An 18875-nucleotide genomic window follows, 5' to 3' on the forward strand; every position below is an offset into this window, starting at 1 on the left:
AACTAATTTGCTGTTGCAGTTCCTCAATATGGCCACAAGGGGGCAATGACCACACATGTACTGTATAGTGCCGAGTTAAATATCGTAACACTTCCCATAAGCACTTTGAGCATTTACAAAGCTGCTGTTTGCTTCAAACTTGTTTTTTGGACGTATAACGTCGTATTGTTCGGTATTCAAATTAAATTTAGTTCTCTTTGTGAGCATTTCGAGGAAGATTGCCTTTTAAATACCACGCCCGTTTTAAGCCGTACCTTTTTATAATTGGACCGCAGCAACTCTGGGCGAGGTCACGAACCAGTTCCCTGCTGTGATTGGACAGTTAAGATGTCCGTCTTCGTGCTGTGGTCTCATAGGCTGCTTCACCCGGGGATTAACGTAAAGAAAAAACGCTCTACTTCCAATGAACGACAATGAAGAATAAGTAGGAACTCGAACGAATCTGGGATTTTAATTATTTAATAACATAAATTCTGATTTTTACTAGTAGCTCAACAGTTTTACTTCAATCTTTTTTGGACGCGCGGGGCAGATAAGAAAGTTCTGGACACATCCTTAAGTGTTTCTACAAGTGTCTAAAACAAGGAAATCAGGCTAACGTTATGTAGCGAGCTAATCTCATTTATCTAGTCCAAAACTCCGTTTTCATTTTACGCCGTTATAACTTCTTCACAAAGGTAAGCCAAGCAGTTTATGTCTCCATTTGGTAATCATTTCAGTCGACTCTACATTTTTGCAAAAAAAAGGAAAAAAAAGAAAGACTTTAAATGTCTGCCGATAAATCTGGGTCAGTCAGTGTCTTCTTCGCCATGTCAGCTCAGTGAGGAAGGGGGCAAATTATTAGATGTCTTAATGGTCACCTGTTGGCTTCATTCTCTGCAGGTATGACCGAGTACAAACTTGTGGTGGTCGGGGCAGGAGGTGTGGGCAAGAGCGCTCTCACCATCCAGCTCATCCAGAACCACTTTGTGGATGAATACGATCCAACTATCGAGGTAAGTGACCAGCAGACGCAAAGTGCTGTAATACATAGTCTAATCTGGCGCTTAACTAGCATCCGTACTGCTCATTAGTGCTACAGATGTGTTATTAATCAGGTTTTTATTTTATCTATCAGAATTAGTCCGGTTTTAATGGTTGATATGTCCCGGTGTTGTTGGAAGAATTGCCGCTTGGAGCAGTTACAAGGGTCCCGTGTTTATTTAATAAATTCTTTTCATTTCTGGCAAATGTTTGTCCATGAAACTGAGTATCCAACACAAGCAAAGTCCCAGTTTATGCCCTCAGAAGGAGCGTTTCTTTTAAGTATCGCCATTGCATATTAAAAAGAATCAGATTAATGTAGATTTTAGTTTTACAATAGTGCAGTTACATCACAGGATTGCTATTCCTGCTGCACGACCGCGTAACAAATCTTTTAAAGTGTTTTTGTTTAACACTGAGCTGATTTTAACACAATTTAATTTCATGTTTTTCTGTTAAGAGATTCACAGTCTTTATATATTTTGTGTCTGCAAATGGTGTACATCACCACGTGGACTGCTGCTGTCAGAGTCAGGCCAGAAACCTTGTTAAAACCTGCCCAAAACCTTCTAACACTGTAGTCCTCTGCCAAGGCAAGAACTGGAGGTGCAGCTTTGTCAGCAAGACTGTGCATGAAACACCAAGATGAAGAGGTGCAGCATGGGGCAAGGGATGAGCAAATATCCGTTAAATTTCTGTGCAAATCCTCTTTAATTTAAAATTGTTAAACAGACCTTTTGCCTCAGCAGAGCTCATGCCCTCGGGATAACCTTCTAGTTTAAAGATGGCAATATTTGATAAAAATATAATCATCTTACCTGCAAATAACTGTCACGTTCTAAATTATCCCGTGTAAATAAACGTCAGCCTTCGTGCCAATAAATGGTGCGATTCCATAATTGCTTATAAAATATTCACACTTGAGCACATTGATTTCAAAATCACCAAGATCTTGTTGCTACATGATGCAGCAGCGTGAGACTCAGGATGATGCATTGCAGCCTAACTCGTGCTGTCTTGCAGGACTCGTACAGAAAGCAGGTGGTGATTGATGGAGAGACATGTCTGCTGGACATCCTGGACACTGCAGGCCAGGAGGAGTACAGCGCCATGAGGGACCAGTATATGAGGACGGGAGAAGGCTTCCTCTGTGTGTTTGCCATCAACAACAGCAAGTCCTTTGAGGACGTTCACCTTTACAGGTAAAGGAAGTTTCGCGGGTTCACGCCAGCACAGACAGCTGGACAAAGAATTCAAACAGTAGTCTCCAAGTAGGACTAATTCCTTATTTCAGTCACACAGAGATTTAAGACAGCTGTGCATAGCTGTCTCAACTGTGCACATTTAGGCACTCAAAGGCTATTTCCTGTTTAGCGAGAACTGCACTCACTTGTCTACCAAATATCTGCAGATAAACTTAGCGTTTCTGCAATTTGTGTGGGGTCATTTGTAGATTTCGTAACTGTTCCAAAAAGGTTTTGACTTGTAAATATAAAACGTTGCAAACAGGGAAGCCACAGATAAAAAGTGTAACACACACAGAACCCAGCGAGTGTTGCAACACCAACTAAATTATTCTGTCTGCAAATGATAAAACTAAAAAGACCACAGGTCTTCAGTCTGACCTGCTGAATAATATCGTCAGTCTGAACTGATCGATCAGCGTTTGCAACGTGCTCTGTCGCGTGTGTTCTCCTCAGAGAGCAGATCAATAGGGTGAAGGACAGTGACAGCGTCCCCATGGTGCTCGTGGGGAACAAGAGCGACCTCAGCACCCGCACAGTGAAGACGCAGCAGGCGCAGGAGCTGGCGAGGAGCTACGGCGTGCCGTTTGTAGAGACCTCCGCCAAAACCAGACAGGTAACGGTAACCTGTCGACAGCACTCATCAATCCATTCTTGTGTTCCTGAATAAAACCTCCTGAAACGTCGAATCGGCTTCTTCCCTATTTTGCAGGGTGTGGAGGAAGCTTTTTATTCTCTAGTACGGGAGATCAGAAGATACAAGGAGACCAACCGCAGCAACAAGAAGAGCAAGAACACTCAGAGACGTTGCATGATACTATAGCAAACCACACACAGAGCCAGCATCACTTACAGCACTTGTTTCTTCCTCCCCTCATCCCCACAACTGCCCCTGCACCTTGGAGACATCGCACACACCTCCACACAAGGACGTAGACATGCGGGGAAAGAAAAAACATCTATTTTTATTGGTGTTAAAGTTTCCAGTTATAGTGTGTATTCACAAGGTTTGTTATTCATACATTCATGTGCAGTGTCAATTTAGCAGCGTTTGGGAAAGTGTACTTTTTAAATGTGGTTTTATTGGAGTTTAGTGGGTCATTTTTAGCTTCTGTTGACCATTTAGATGTCAGGAGTTCACGGTAATGCATCACTGCACTTTACACTGTCACATTTCCATTTGTTATTGTAGTGCTCAGCACATTTCCACTTTTTTTTTATAAAATTTGCTGAATGGTCAGTGTTTGACTTCATGAGGAAACTGTTTAAGTGAGCTGGAGAGTTTGGAGGTTGTTTTATTTTTTTCCTGTGAGACCACTTTACCATGGAAACGTAGTTAGTCAAAACCTTTTCTAAAATCGTTCCCCTTGTGTGCATTTTTTAAAATACAAATAGGTTGGTGCAGCCTCTGGGGCTTGAAACACATCAGCATTATTTACTTTTGAATTAATTTTTTTCTAAAAGGAAAAAAAAAATCTTGTAGGATTTCCCCGTTAACAAACCTCAAAACTGTGTTTCAAACTCCCAGGTGCACTTTAGTCACTTCCTGTTGTGTGGTGAATGCAGATTTTAGAATTAGTGCTACTTTAAAAGCTACTCAGGAATACAGCGTCGAATCAGACGCTGATTTATAACAGAGAAAAATCAGACGATCTGATTCCTCTGCTCGTCATTTTTTTAAGGCCGTTATTGGTGTGAACATTCACACTTGACTCCAAAGTCCATTTTTAACAGTTATTTTGCCGGTGCTAGTGTTGTCAGGGGTTCATTACTGTGTCCAAACACTGTTTATGTGACACCAAACTCCACCACAGCATGTAGTTTGTGAAAACAACGCTGTGGTACTACACAAAACATGTCGAGCACAGGAACACTCGTGAGGTGTGGTCATTTTTCTGTTGAACTACAAACATCCGACAATTTAAAAACCAGCATCTGTGTATTTACTAAAAACGACGTCACTGTTCAGTGAACTAACTTCAGGGGAGCTGCATCCTGCTAACAAGTCAATCCATCCATGTAGGATTTTTACTTTTTTAATTGTCTTAACCAGAGGGCTCTGACTGCCTAATGCATATATGATTATTATATGATCAAGGAGGTTAACTGAGTAAGACGTTGTAAATCTGTAATGCGCTCTGCTGTAAGAAACGAGTAAAAGTCTTCAGCTTTTACATGGTGTCCGTTTTGTTCATATAATTGTTACTTGCGGGCTTTTGAGAGGGAATAACTGATAGGCAACAGGTGCATGTACCTGAATTAGGATGCAGCTTATGATGTAAATTTCCAACGTTTAAGAGGTTTTTTTGCAGCCCTGCCTTGAGAAAGCGTCACCTGCACTTGCACAGGTGATCTTCTGACCAAGCCTCACAGAAGTTATCAGACTGATTTTTCACCAAACATTGTGTCAGCTCTCAAAAAAGGAAAAGAAAAAAGTAAAAAATTGTTTTACCTATCAGCGCTTTTGAACATGAAGTTGTACCAGCGGTTTCCCCAGACCTGCTTTGCTCTCCCGTTGCCACTTGCAACTATATTTACGGGTTTTTCTTCTGAAGTGCAAAATCAGTGGGGAGGAAGGGCTGTGGTTTGAGGTTTGACTGAGACAAAGTGCTGAAGGTAATCAAGTTCCCCTTTTCATTTCTGTGAAATTATGCACTTTGATGTCAAAGACTCGGGTGTGTAAGTACGTACACAGCTGAACAGGGTCATTCAGAAACTGGAGATGTGACGCTGTTGACGTGTGTTGATTCATCACTTCTAATGAGATTCCCTTTTAAATGTTCAGTGAGTAAAAACCACAATTTCTTTTTGGATTTTATTTTACAAAACTCCACTTATTGTCATTTATTCATATTAGAAAACATAAAAAATAGTCATATATATGCATTTCTTTTTTCTTTTTTTTTTTAACAAAAGAGAAAATACAGTGAAAGGTCGTCTGAAATTAGGCACATGAGCGATCGCAGCGAGCTAGCGTCTCCCTCACCATCCGAAACGAGACACCAGCTTGCTCTGGTCGTCCAGGTCTTTCTGAACCTTTTTCCTCATGTAGAAGATCGGACAATCCCGGCTGCAGAGGAGACAGCGGGTACAGCGTTACTGTAATTCTGCTGCAAACCAATCAACCGTTATCATGAAAATGATCATGTCATTCATATACACACCTGGTGCACAGCACATCTTCATGGAGTGAGCCTTGACAGCGCTGACACTGAGTCCACAAGCGAGAGAAACGCTCCTCCAGCGCATTCAGGTGAAAGATCTGTGGTGATAATGTGGACTAATTAGCAATGCACTAAGACAGACCTAAATTTTATTGGTTTTGTTTTTATCTCCCGACACTCTGATAGAGCAGAGCTATTCTGCTCTGCCACTTTACCTCTTTTTGGTAGAGCTCAGATTCTTTCTTCTTGCAGAAATCACACACGGCCGCTGCAAAGATGCACATTACATGTTATGTGCAAAACTTCCAGCTTTGTCATTTTCCAAAACACCAGCTGAAGTAAAGAAGGTGGAAATTGCACACACACACCATCGGTCTTGAGCACAGCTTTGCAGCCAATACAGGTGCTTCTCTTCTGAGCAAACGCCATGAGGCCTCCAACCTTTGAGGTTAACACAGTTTTACAGCGTGTGTGGTCGCCCTCTGAAACACACCACCAAAGAGCAACGATAAGCTTCACAGTAACACATCACACCTCTTACGATTATGTTCACAATAACTGTTTTTGGAAAGTCTAGTTCTTATTTTTATTTCAGTTAACTTTTTTAAACTTGTATTTTCCATACATGTTAAAATACTTGGTCAGGTGTGCTGACTTACTGAGCAGGATGCTCTCTGCTTTGCTCTCTCCCAGGATGGGCTCAAATATTCTCAACAGAGGTTTGGACAGCTGCTGCTCCAGGTAGTATTGTGTGTCAATGGGAATGTTGTTCTCCAGCACGTAGATGGGGTCCTGAATGGAAATGTGGTATGGGGATCATTATCAAAGCTGAATGTTTCCACTAAGAAAGAAACAGATGAAACATCAACACGCCCTACACACCTCTGACTTCATGTATGCCGCTGCTCCCTTCGCAGCCTTGATGATGACATATGGGACTCTGTCTCCCAGGTTGGGGGCACTACCTGCATCTCTTTTCCTCATCCTGTAAATCAGATTTAAAGGCTTAAAAGTTTTTTTCTCTAACATCTTATTTAAAGTAAGACACCTCGGTATCTAGTTATCAACCAATCGGACCTCTCTGCTAGCTCCACGTGCGCCTGCTTGCCAGCGTACTCCTGGGCAGTGCGCGTTAGCTCCTTGGTGATGACCAGCTGGCTGATGTCGATGCGATTGCAGAGCAGGTCTGAGATCACCTCTTTGGCGTGTTCCACGGCCCCCTGGGGATCCCTGAAGAAACATCACAACAGCTCTGGTTGTTGTTTTTAAGCCATGTCAGCATCTCTGGTTCATAATCAACCAGACTGTCAAAGACACAGCTGAGCAAATTAAGTCCAAAGTTTAGAAATCATGACTTATTTCTGGACTGCACAAAATAAACTGAGTGCAGCCAGAGTATGCGTTTACCTGTCTATGAGGATTTTCTGCAGACAGGTGTTGATGAGGTTAGCCACCAGAGGGCAGTTGTCTCTGCGGACGGTCTCAATACCTTTGCAGTCCATTTTGTCATGCGTGCTTGCACTGGAGGAGAAATACAGGCCTGCGTAGCGCTTCTTATTGATCAGCAGATATGGGTAGTACACCTGGTGAAATATTAATAAAGACATAATTAATACAACAGCTCTTTGAAAGCATCGGGTCTAAGCTAAGAGGACCTGACTGCAAACCCCGGTCACCTTTAGACCTTCACTAGGACTCAGGATAGAGGAAGACAGTGACACATACAGAAAGCAAAAGGCCAAACATCGGGCAGCTGAACTGAAACATGACACACAGTCCTGGACTGTGCTGAACAGCGCGAATCTGGTAAATACTGGAAATTACTTGCTGGCTTGTACTGCTTGGTTACAATTTAAAAAGAAAAAAATCCATCTAATTATCTTTCTAATTATCTGATATGCACCACTGCAAAGGTAAAATAATGAAGGTCATTCCAAATTAACCAAACTCTCAATGCAAACTAATTTTCAATCACAAAGTGAAAGTGAACTTTGTGTTTGTTTTTATTTTTATGTGGCCAATTATATTCACAACACAGACCTGCATCATGAAATAAAGCCATAATATGAGCGCCCCCTGTTGGAGTTGGGGGGCAGTTCCTGCTTCAGTGACAACAACAGGCTACAAAACTGTTCGGGACTTTATTATCTTGCAGAGTCAGTTTTTCAGGTAATAGGTCAGTGCTTTTTGAACATTAAGATCTTCAGATCACCTCATCTTAATCCATTTGAATCACATTTGAGGTTTGAAAACTAGAACCCTGCCTTGCAGCTGCATGTTTCTGTCATACAGTCACACTGCCATTCATAACAGTGTTTAACCAGATTCATAACAGGCTGCTTAAATAAATTAAGGGGAACACTTAATCATCACAGCATAATGCAAAATTATTTCAGCTTAAGGGATGCAAGTCTGTTCATTTAACCTGCACCGATGTTGAGGCGCCAGCAACATTTGCAGCATGAACGGTATGAAGCGCATGTCGTGGCATGACTAGATTGTATTTGCAGCGAATAAAGTGGGCGTAAAATGCAGAGACAAATATTTACAAGATATAAAAGATAAACAAATAGATCTGCAGCTGTTATTTATTAAACTACATTCACACCAAAACTAAGAACTTCAAGACAGACAAACATGATTCCATCACATTTTTACACTGGTCGCTCCCCAGTTGGCCTTGCACCCAGCACATCCTTGCTGTTGCTCCACTGGTAGCAAATAGGTATTTACATTTTTTCCCCCTCAATCAAAAGAAAGTTTTCCACAGTCATGCATTTGAGTGAACTGGTGGACATGCGTACCGAATGTACTGTATATGATCAGTTTTCCTACATGTATTTTTGATGATCCTGATGGAGTCTACAGGCCAAAACACACTGGTCAAAGAATGAAGTTGTTCTTCATACTACAAGTGTTGCTGAAGCAACTTCAGCTTCTTCAGCCGTTTTTGGATCTGCCAGTTCTGTCATTCCCCAGCAAATACCACTCAAGCTGCACACCACTGGGCTACATGCAAAGGTCACAGTAAAAGCTGTCAGACCCTTATACAATGGTCATGAAGCCTGTTCCTCCAGGAGCAGATGACAGTGCTGCTGTTGGGCTCAGAATCTTCTATGTGTGCTTTGTGTAAAAGACTGTAAAACCAGTCAGGAGGAAAGAGGAGAGACCGTGACCACCACCTGGAAAAACCACTTCTCTTTTTGGGGGCCATCTTGTTGCTGCCTTTGGCATGCACTAGTTGTCACTTTCATTTGCACCAAAACAGCTGAAACTGTTTCACAATGGCTCATCTGTCCTAACAGGACAAAAATATCGAGACCAAGTGTTTTAAGCAGTGCACATGTAGAGAAGTCGGAGAAGACATTTCTGGACTGAACCGGTACCTTCTCAAACTCCAGTTTGATGGGTGGTGTGAAATGGGATGATACCCACTCGGCCGCCTCTCTCCCGATATCCATGGCCTCTTTTACTGTTGCAACTCCGAGCTTTACCATGACAGAGTCCGTGTCTCCATAAATTACCTGAACAGGACAACAAAACATATAACGTGTCAAGTGTTTTTGATACATCAGATCATCAAGGAATAAGAGATTGGTTCATAACTGGGCTCACCCTGGCGTCAGCCTGGTAGCCATTGGAAAGTGTGTACTTAGACTCCACCAGCTGCTTGGTTTGCTCAATCATCTGTCTTCCAAAACCAGTGACACTCTGGATGAGACAAAATGCAATATTTCAATGCATTTAAATCACTAAATTACCAATGATGCTGGAAAAACATTTAGCATTTCAGCCACACTGCAGGTCAGAAGTTTTGATGTTTAGGGAAAAGATCTTCTCACAAAACAGCCTGAAACTGAGATCACTGTAGTTCAGCTATCACCTACAGAAAGTCTTTGTTTTTGTATTTTTTCGGGGGGGTAGGGTAACATTTCTCTCCACCTGTTCTGTGGTTTCCTTTTCAACACTAATCTTTGCCCTACATCTCTGATGTTTTCTGTTTACATCTGTGCACAATACAAAGTACTGTGCAAAGTAGTTTAATGAAGGCAACCTGGTTTAGACTGACAAATGCAGTGTTGCAGATCCTGAATTGTGAACATTTGATGTCCAAAACAAGTCATCCGATCTAAAGCGCTGACCTGTGAGATCTCTAGGCAGGGCAGTTTGCCCACTTGGGCCCCCGTGAAGCCATACACAGAGTTCGCGCTGATTTTGAGGGCCAGCTGTCGGCCGTCCAGCACCTGCTTCTTGAAGGGGTCTGTTTCCTTTTTTAGCTCTGCTTTGGCCCTGCAGACAGACGGTGGGATCACACAGGTTGTGAACTCATAGATCAACTATTTCCAACTCAACTCTTCTTCTACAGCTTTTGGAAGATCGTCATTCCAGTCCAAACAGTTTCTGTGATTGATTTTAAACAATTCAAACCTCTTTCGGGCAGACAGCAGGTTTTCCAGGATCTCTGGGAGAAGTCCCTTTCGTAGAGAACTCTTTACAAAGAGATCGCCTGTTGGAGTCTTGATGAAGTCCTCGGGAGCCAGGCTGAACACATACAATCGGTTAATGACTCAGCTTTCACTCAAATATAATATAAACAGTGCATGAATAAAGTGAATTCACATCGTGCACAACTGTTCTGATCTTAACTTGGTTAATGGCCTTAAACTAGCTAAAGAAGCCTACCTATAAATTCAATTGCTTTGTTAGTTTCACACGACCCTTTGAACACTGTTCAATATAATTTTTGTAGTTTTCAATGGAAGTAGACAAAACACATTAAGCTTGTTTCTCTGCATGCTTTATTTGGCTGACTTTTAACGCTGGTTCTCTGTCCTGAGACAACCCCAAAGGGATGCAAATCTCAGAATCTCTGAATCCTGAGTTTTGCTTGTTAGGAGAATGCATAAACCATTACACCACAGGATCACCTAAAAAGAAAATTGCTTACCCCAGTTTCTCCACTGAGCCTTTCTGCAGCAGAGTGGTGTAGCACAGATTGTGAGCCATCATGATGGACGGATACAAGGAGGAGAAATCCAATGTGGTAATGGGAAGGCTGTAATATCTACACGGAAGAGAGCAGGGTAGAAAATTACATGACAAGGCTGCAGATGTAACACGTGAAGACAACAGTGGACTGACACAAACATAGATGCATTTACCCTTTCTCTGGCTCAATGACAGTAGCTCCAGTGTAGTCCTCGCCTCCTTCTGTCTTTACAACGGGCATTACCAGATCCTGTTTTGTGGCCTAAACATAAACACGCACTCAGTTTCCAAATCCCAGGTATGCAAATGCAGGAGCCATGTTCGCTTCGGCATTGTTACCTGTCGCAGCAGCTGAGAGACTACTTTGATCTGCTGGCCTCGTGAGAGCAGGTACGTGAGAGGCACACCGGTCACTCTGGCCATCTCCATGTAGTTAATCACACACATTAGCTTCTGCAGCAGGCGCAGGGGCAGATAGGCGTCTTTCAGACAGTAGACTGCCAAACGACGGCGCGTCTGTTCATTTCCATTCTGTGACAGAGGAAGAAAGGGAAAAACAAATTAATATTAGATAGTTTTTTTTAAATTCCCAACAAGGCTGTCTTGATCTTACCTGCAAATCAGTGATGATTGAGTGCTGCACATCCTCCTTCTGCTCTTGCAAAAAGTGGAAACTCACAGCGTTCAATGTGTATGAGCGCAACTTATAATCCCTGAGAAGAACCTGAAAGAAAAGGCACCAACTCAAAGCTCAGTCTTCCCCTAACAACATTCCCAAATACAAAATGTACCGCATAATGTCTTTGTTGACCTGCACAGAAAGAGAAAGTACTGACCTGCAGCAGGTCGAACTGAACACGGCCCTCCATGTTAATGGTCTTGTTTTCTCTGCGGCCCATCTGCTTGCTCTGAAAATTCAAGTCTTTCAAAACTGATTTGATGCCTCGCACTCGGCCCAAGTACGGAAAATAATTCACCTGAAAATGAGAGAACATTTATCACCTAGTGGATAAACACGGGAATGAGTGAGCAATTAGGTTTTTCCATTAAATCGTCAATATACATGTTGAAGCTTCATCTTTCCAGAATATTTCAGGCTTTGTCAGTGGACTAAAATAAATGAAGCTCCATCTAACCTTTAAAGCAGCTGCCCTGTTGAGCAAGTACGGAAAGTCAAAGTTTTGGATGTTGTAGCCAGTAATAATGTCCGGATCAACAGTCCTCAAAAACTCAGCCCAGCTCTGCTCATACAGACACAAAACAAAAAAAAATATGACTTGAAAGGAAACAAAGAAACCATATCAAACTATGTATGCATTTCACTGCTTTAAGTGTACACGTGTATACCTGCAGTAACTTCGTCTCTTGTGTGAAGCACAGTATCTGAGAGCCAACGATGCTGGCGCAGGACTGCAGGGTGAAGACTGTGCGAATGAAGGGCTCCGTTTCACCCTGACGCTGCACCATAGATGCAATTTGAATCACAGGATCTTTGTCCGGCTCAGGGAAGATTCCTGGAAGTAAAGAGGCAACACCAGAGTCATTTGATTTTCATCAAGTTAGACCAGCCTTGGTCATGCGCTTAAATAACGTTTTAACAGTTATTCTAACGCGGAGTAAGAACTCCAGAGAATTCTTGTGTAAACAAAGCACCTTTTCTTCCTGCGCACTCTATGTCAAAGCTGAGGACTCTGAGTGGTGCAATCCTCTGCCACTCTCCCTCTGCAGGGTGACTTATCAGATCCTTCCATCCCACATCCACCTCATACTGACACAAGGAGGCCTGGAGGAAAAGAACAAGAGTGGCAAAGTTCACAAACACCATTTACCTATACAAATACATTAAAACCGCATGATCGAACATGAAATTAAACTAGTGACCAAGGTAACATCGTGAGAGATTGTACACCCACCTTTCCTGCGGACTGAGAACTCGTGTTACCCGTGCTCTTCTCTTCGCGCACTCTGTACTTCCCTTTTGGGAGCTCAATCCAACAGCAACCCACCACGTCGCTGTCCACCATAAACCTGACAACACATACACATGCATGAACATATACACACACACAGTCTAAAGAGACACAATGTTGTTGTATTTTTAATTTACTGGCAGTTTTCTACATACAACATTTATCCACATAACTTCGTTAATTACAATAAATGGCTTCCTTTGAACACTTTAACAATGCTGGGATTTCAACAGTGTTTTTGCATCAACAAAACGCTACAGTGAGTATAAGTTTAACCTTCGGTTTCTTTTGGTATTTTCAAAAAAAGGATACAGCTTCCTTTTGTGTATTTAAACGATAACGGTCATTTTCATCTCTCCACCACGTTTTCAAAATTATTTTGTACCTTTTTCTTAAGCACACACACCTGATTTCAAAGTCTATGTTGGCCTCGTAGGATTGGTAATTGCTGGTAGGGAAATGGGCAAACTTAAAGCCCTGTTCCAGCAGTCTCTTTGCGGGGGCGATGAGACGAGGCATCGCCATGGTTATCCGCAAGAAATCGATAATGCGTTTCCCATGGTAACCATACATGCCTGTGAGAAAGAAACAAAAAAACAAAAACAAAAAGAGGGATAAGTGACGTTTTCATCTCAAATGAACACCATTTTGTTTTATAATCGTATAAGATTGTAACACACAGTAATAAAGTATAAAAGTTAATGTATTACTGAATGTTGCTATCCAACAAGGTTCAAGACCTTGATCACAATACACATCTGCATTTGTGCTGGTCTTCACAGACTCAGTTTTTTTGTTTTTTTCCACTTAATAATAAACTTGTACTCACTCTCTTTGCGGGTGATGTCCACAGCCAACACTGTGACTGAGATATTGTCCTTATTGGAGCGCATGTCCTTCAGGACAGCAGAGTTCAGCTCCTTTTTAAATTCCACCAGGTGAGCAGACGTGAACCCTTTTCAATTAAAGCAACCAGAGGGCAACATTAGATTTAGAGCATGAATTACATTTTCATTATTTTCTCCCTAAAAGCAGAAATTAGACAGCTCAGAACAAAGAGAAGCGGTTACAACTGTAACAGCTACTTTAAAGCTATTTATAGTGAGGAAACGTAGTATTTCACATAAATGCAAAGTCAACATGATGACAAGCACTCACCATTTGGAGCAGGGACGTAGAAGTAAGGGGCAAAGCCGTGAACATGGCAGCACACGCTGTTGCCATTGTCTGTTACACCAAACATCCGAATGATTGGCACTTTTCCTTGCGACTGACCGGGCATGCCCGCTACCGTTTCCCCTGCATGACACAAAACCATTGAAAGCCAAATTACACACCACAATATTCATAAGCAACAACGAATATGCTCTGAAAGGTTGATATAACTGTAAGTCAGCTCGGATGTTTTCATATCATGCTACAAGCTCGCCAGGTCGATATTTCTGGGACTCAAATTTAGAGCAAAAGCAGCTTTGACAAACATTATATTTGATAATTACCCAAATAGTAGTCCAGATCAATCTGCTGGAACACCAGAGTATCAGATGATGGGTCCAGTGAGGGGGCAGGAGGACGTCGCCAGCGAGGGTTTAGGTCTGCTGAGAAAAGGTCACCTGACAGGATGGAAGAAGAAATTAAATTATCATGCTTGAGGGATCTGTAACTTTACTACAGGTCACTAAATAACTCATTAAATTCCTCCTGTGTGATGAGAGCATTTACATCACCTGTGAATGTGCGCTTTGCAGTTTAATACTCACCTACTGGAATAACATCGTGTCCTGCCTGCCCCTCCATCTCCTCTGCATCCATATCTGCTTCTTCAAACATGGACAACTCCTCTTCAAACTGCGAAGGACTGTCCTCCCATTCACCCATCGTTTTACCCCGTTTGGCCTGGGATGGACCACCCATGAGACGGCTGCCGTTGTGTCGTTTATGATCCATGCCTGCAAGCTGATTTAAAGAAAACTTGGTAAAAATCTATGGAACAAACTTGGAGGTTAAAAGTCTGTAATATGTTTAAGCACTTAAATGTGCAAGCTCATGCGGTCAAAGTGTAGTTAGGAAAATGAGTTTTAGTTAACATAAAGCTCGGCATTTAACATATTCTTCTAACCATTTTCTAAACAGAAATGAACCAAAATTGTTTATGCAAGGAAAATCCTGTAAGTATGACTCTTTGCTCAGTCTATATTACTCCTGATCTGTATCAGTATACTCATATAATGAGTAAATATGTAATGTAGGCCAGTGACAGATAAAATTAGTGCAATGCTTTCAGTAATAACTCATTATAGCTGCACTGGAGGGTATTTACAAGTGAAAGGTAGAATGTACAGAGTTACAATAAGAAGAAGGAGCGATATCAGAACACAGGATAAAAGGGAACACATGCAGTCTCGACACCGACCGTCAAAAACACAGTAAAGCATAAACTGGTGCTTATTAGTCATGGGACTAGTAGTAATCATCCACAACCTTCCCACCGCACAGCCTGTTGCCATGTTACTGTGAGTGCTGTCGCACACCTTGTAGCTCCACACAGCACACGACACAGTTAGCCTCACATCCAAACAGTGCAGGTCTCTGTCCCCTTCACCTCTACATTTGTGATAATTCATCCACGTGTCAGTGGCGTACTTTCAAATGTAACATTTGACTGGAAGGTATGAAATTATATGACACTCAATAATGGAGCAGTAAAGCCTCATGACAAGGTACACGGACGTTTCTTTTCTTTGTAAGAGCTAAGGCAGTAAGCTAGCGCGCGGGTATAAACACATACAGGTCTCGCGCCCTCGGGCTAATCTTACCCAGTTGTAGAAGCAATCCTTCCGTGAAATCTGCCACGAAAACTTATCAGTGGCTGCTGCGTTTCTAACTTCTAAACGCCTAACAATGGCACTTCCTCACAACAGAACCGGACTGAGAACTGCTCCCGCCACCCTTCTTTGATTTGCAAACTTTCACCGACGAACGCGCGGAAATTTTGCGTCTAGATACCAGGCTAAGAAATAAAGCAATGGCCAACCACGTCACAGAATGGGCGGAAACCTAACGGCATAAAAGAGGAAGTTGAGCGCGACTCGACTAAACCCAGTGCAACAAAAAGACGGTGTTTTCCCGGCAAAATGACGTCGGATAGTACGTAGTAGTAATGGAGGGAAATTTGCTTTTTTTTTAACCGTCTTTCCTGTTTTTTTTTTGTTTTTTTTTTAGATAGACAGATAAATAGATATTTGGCATGCTTCATTCATTTAGGTAGTATAATTGAGTTAGAATTGGCAAATTAGTTAATTGTTTATTCATGCATGCTTATACACGTATTAAATAGTTAATGCATGCCTATATATGGATATAAATTACTTTATTTTTCTTATATAGTCATAAGAACAGACTGAATATATAATATGTGTTGTCACTTTAAATGACTTCACTTTTAATAAAAACTGTTAAATCCTCATGGCAGGAGGAAATGGCTGATAAAGTGTCTGCACTTGTATCTGAACTCAACAATGTAATGCTTTGCTGAAGCGCAGCTCAAGATACTGGTAAGCGCTTGAGACGCGCAGTCTGTAAAACACTGGAATGAAAATGTGAGCTGGAATGAAGAGGCATTAAGATATAATAGAACCATACCAAATATAAAAACATCTATTTATAAATAGAAAAACTCACAATAAAGCGAATGGACTGGACTAAATCAAGACTATACTTTCTAAACTATGACTGCTGCAGATGTATTATTGAGCAATAGAATATAGTTTGGAGATAAGCTGTTTTGCACAATTTGGAGTTGACAAGAGGAAGTGTACTAATCTACAGATGAAAGAAAAACGTAAAGTGGCTTTCGTAAAGGGTAAGGTTACCACGTGCCAGCAGAACACTTTTAGTACTGGTTCTTCCAGCGTCCTCGGAGCTCTGCTAAAAAATATGAACATTATAGTCAAAATATTTTCTCCATTTTGGTGGTTTGATGATTTTGTGCTGGGAAAAGGTTATGGATTGCACAACACTGGTCACTACATTCTTCATTTCCAGTTAATACTTGTACAGCTACTGTTATTGTGTATATATTTATTTATATTTCTTCATACATTCTTATATAGTTCTATATTGTGTATTTTGTTGTACAGTTATTTTATTTTCAACTTATTTTCAACTTATATATTTTATCTTATTCTTTCCCAGTTAAATTTACCCTTCATTCTAATTTGTGTTGTACAGTTATTTCATTTTTAACCTTAATTTATATTTTATTCCTTCCTAGTTAAATTTACCCTTTTTAATTTTTCATATTTATTTCCTATCTTATTCATAGCCTTTTCCCTTTTTGTTTTCTTTAGGTCACGAGCAGTTGTCCAAGCATTTCACTACATATCGTACTGTGTATGACTGTGTACGTGACAAATAAAATTTGAATTTGTTGTATCTTACAGTAAAGTACTGGCATTTAAATGCATTTTTTACAGTATTATTACTGTATTCGCATTTACAATACACTACTACTGTGTACTATTTTAAATGAAGTTACAAAAGAAGAATTATAGCAGTGATTTAATATTTTTCCAATAATCTTTTGCAGTTAGAGTAATATACTCTATACATATAGTACGGTTTCTTACTGTACACATAGGAAAACAGCATTCCTAAAGAAAGCTGAGATCCTTCATTGTGTGCAGCAACATTTATAGAGTGGCAGCAGAGATCATTTTCAGCGTGGTGGAGAACACCGTCACACTGGTCCAGTGTCTCCCACAGGGGTTCGGTGGTGGCTGGGATCTAGTGGAGGCCATAACATATGATTCACATTCTCATCACACCATTCAGTGACTCCCTGTGGAGGAGCACTGCTGTCCAGGAAAAGACCACTCCTATCAGACTATAAATGCTTTTTAGTAAGTTCAATGTGATCACTCAGAACTACTCTGTGTCCGTTTGCCCTGACCCCTCTCTCAACAACATGCCAGCAAATATCCGCCCGCAGCATAACAGACCCACTGGATCTCTTCACTGTAGGGATGGAGAGGTCAAGGTTTTACTTTAATCTGATACCTCTAAGTAGCTCCATAGGTAGGATAGTCCACGAATGTCTCTAGTCATACTGTATTTTTTAAAACTATAGCCCTCTGAGAAGCTTATAAATAGCTCTGGCTCTCCCCCTTCTCACAGGAAACTAGAAAAAGCTCCCTGCTGTACGTGACTCCCCTCTTGTGCACGGCTAAAACATTCGTTCACCAATAACAGCAGCTCTTTAACCACTTCCCAGCCAATCGCACGTCCCCGCCGAGGAAAACACCCAGTTCCTGTGGTGTTTTATGTAAAAGGCGGAGACACGGAGAAGCCAGGGGCCAATAGGAGTGCAGCTCATGAATAATGTGTGGGCGGAGACTCCAAGCTCACCAACCCAGCCTCCTTCCTGCATCGCAGGCCATGAGCGTCCCGTCCCTCCGCACGACCCGAGCGCACCGGGCCAATGTGAATCGCTGACATTTAACCAACGCCGCCGCCCCCTTCTTCTTCTCACTCTGCGCTGTTATTCTTTTTATGGACGGACTGCGACAGCTGCCAATGCGTGCTTCATCTTCGTGAAGTTGGGACAAAACTGAAGGGTAAGTGAACATCTTTATTTCAGCCTACCCGGTGATAATAGAATACATCCTAGGCGTGCGCGCATCGGTTCAGGACGCGGCGTCTGTGTTTTTCCGCAGCAGTGATGCAGTAGGTGCTTCATGTCACGTTCGCCCCGAAACTCACGATAGACACGCACACAGACGTGTTGTTGCTCCCTGGGGTCTCAAGACGTGCCTGTCTTGGGACATTGTGCCCTTTTCCCAGCAATGTGGACCTGCTGAGCAGTAACCACTCTATTCACTAAAAGGGACGTCAGCAAGGTCACGATGGTAATGATGATGATGATGATGATGATGATGATGGTTTACAATGAAATCCTAATGAGGCAGATAGGAACCCCTTCACAGAGCCGGGGGGAATCCCATGTGGATTTCCAGAGAAAGTTTAATTCAGCAGTAAGGTGTTTACGCTCAGGATCGGTGTAAAGCATGGTGATGATGGACTGAGGACCTTTCATATCTCGCTATAAAAACACAATCAGAACAGAATCTTCGAGGGGCTACATCCAAAAAATAAGAAGGCAAATTTATGCAAAGCTTAAGTGTTTGGTTTGTCATCAACTTGAAGGCTTCTCCGTCTGTGAGTGCCCGGGGTCAGCCTTGTGTTCAGTGCTATCAGTAGCAGCTCAGCGCGAACACGCTGGAATTTGAGTATCATCTTCTTCCTTACAGTAAAAAAAAAAAAATTACATTAAAAAAAATCAAAGCGCAGACAGGATTTTTGTAACATGTGGAAGAGGCTATTGGTTTGCATGCATGAACATCAGCTGATTGCTTTTTACAGTAGCTCATCATCAGCAACATTTGCTACAGGATCAAGTTTATACCTGATCAGTGTCCTTATCTGTT

At 41.8% G+C, this 18875-nt stretch overlaps 3 protein-coding genes across 4 annotated transcripts in view; 2 read left to right on the forward strand and 1 right to left on the reverse strand.

Moving 5' to 3' along the window:
- The first annotated feature begins 361 nt into the window (after positions 1-361).
- LOC102198516 (GTPase HRas) lies at positions 362-4441 on the forward strand. The gene is made up of 5 exons (XM_005753411.1): positions 362-677; positions 883-995; positions 2047-2225; positions 2724-2883; positions 2980-4441. Exons 2-5 carry the CDS (start codon positions 885-887, stop codon positions 3088-3090), a joined length of 561 nt encoding a protein of 186 aa, XP_005753468.1. The 5' UTR covers positions 362-677; positions 883-884; the 3' UTR covers positions 3091-4441.
- Positions 4442-5074: 633 nt separating this feature from the next.
- pold1 (polymerase (DNA directed), delta 1, catalytic subunit) lies at positions 5075-15422 on the reverse strand. Its single transcript, XM_013916014.1, has 27 exons — positions 15207-15422; positions 14151-14346; positions 13890-14003; positions 13549-13689; positions 13220-13345; positions 12797-12965; positions 12334-12448; positions 12074-12203; positions 11768-11934; positions 11557-11661; positions 11257-11397; positions 11034-11144; positions 10760-10951; positions 10594-10682; positions 10380-10496; positions 9860-9973; positions 9574-9721; positions 9047-9142; positions 8818-8955; positions 6839-7014; positions 6509-6661; positions 6314-6416; positions 6091-6223; positions 5800-5913; positions 5647-5699; positions 5432-5529; positions 5075-5337 (listed from the first exon to the last, which is right to left on the reverse strand). The coding sequence occupies exons 2-27, from the start codon at positions 14335-14337 to the stop codon at positions 5250-5252; spliced, it is 3318 nt and encodes a 1105-aa protein (XP_013771468.1). The 5' UTR covers positions 14338-14346; positions 15207-15422; the 3' UTR covers positions 5075-5249.
- Positions 15423-17803: 2381 nt separating this feature from the next.
- Positions 17804-18875, forward strand: part of gys1 (glycogen synthase 1 (muscle)) — a 12044-nt gene continuing 10972 nt past the window's right edge. For both annotated transcript variants that reach the window (XM_013916015.1, XM_013916016.1), the window contains exon 1: positions 17804-18005. The gene's annotated coding sequence lies outside the window, so the exon portion shown is untranslated. The remainder of the gene's footprint in view (positions 18006-18875) is intronic.

The sequence above is a fragment of the Pundamilia nyererei genome, unplaced genomic scaffold (genome assembly GCF_000239375.1).
Source record: "Pundamilia nyererei isolate P.nyererei 1_Seehausen unplaced genomic scaffold, PunNye1.0 scaffold00426, whole genome shotgun sequence".
Taxonomy (NCBI): Eukaryota; Metazoa; Chordata; class Actinopteri; order Cichliformes; family Cichlidae; genus Pundamilia; species Pundamilia nyererei.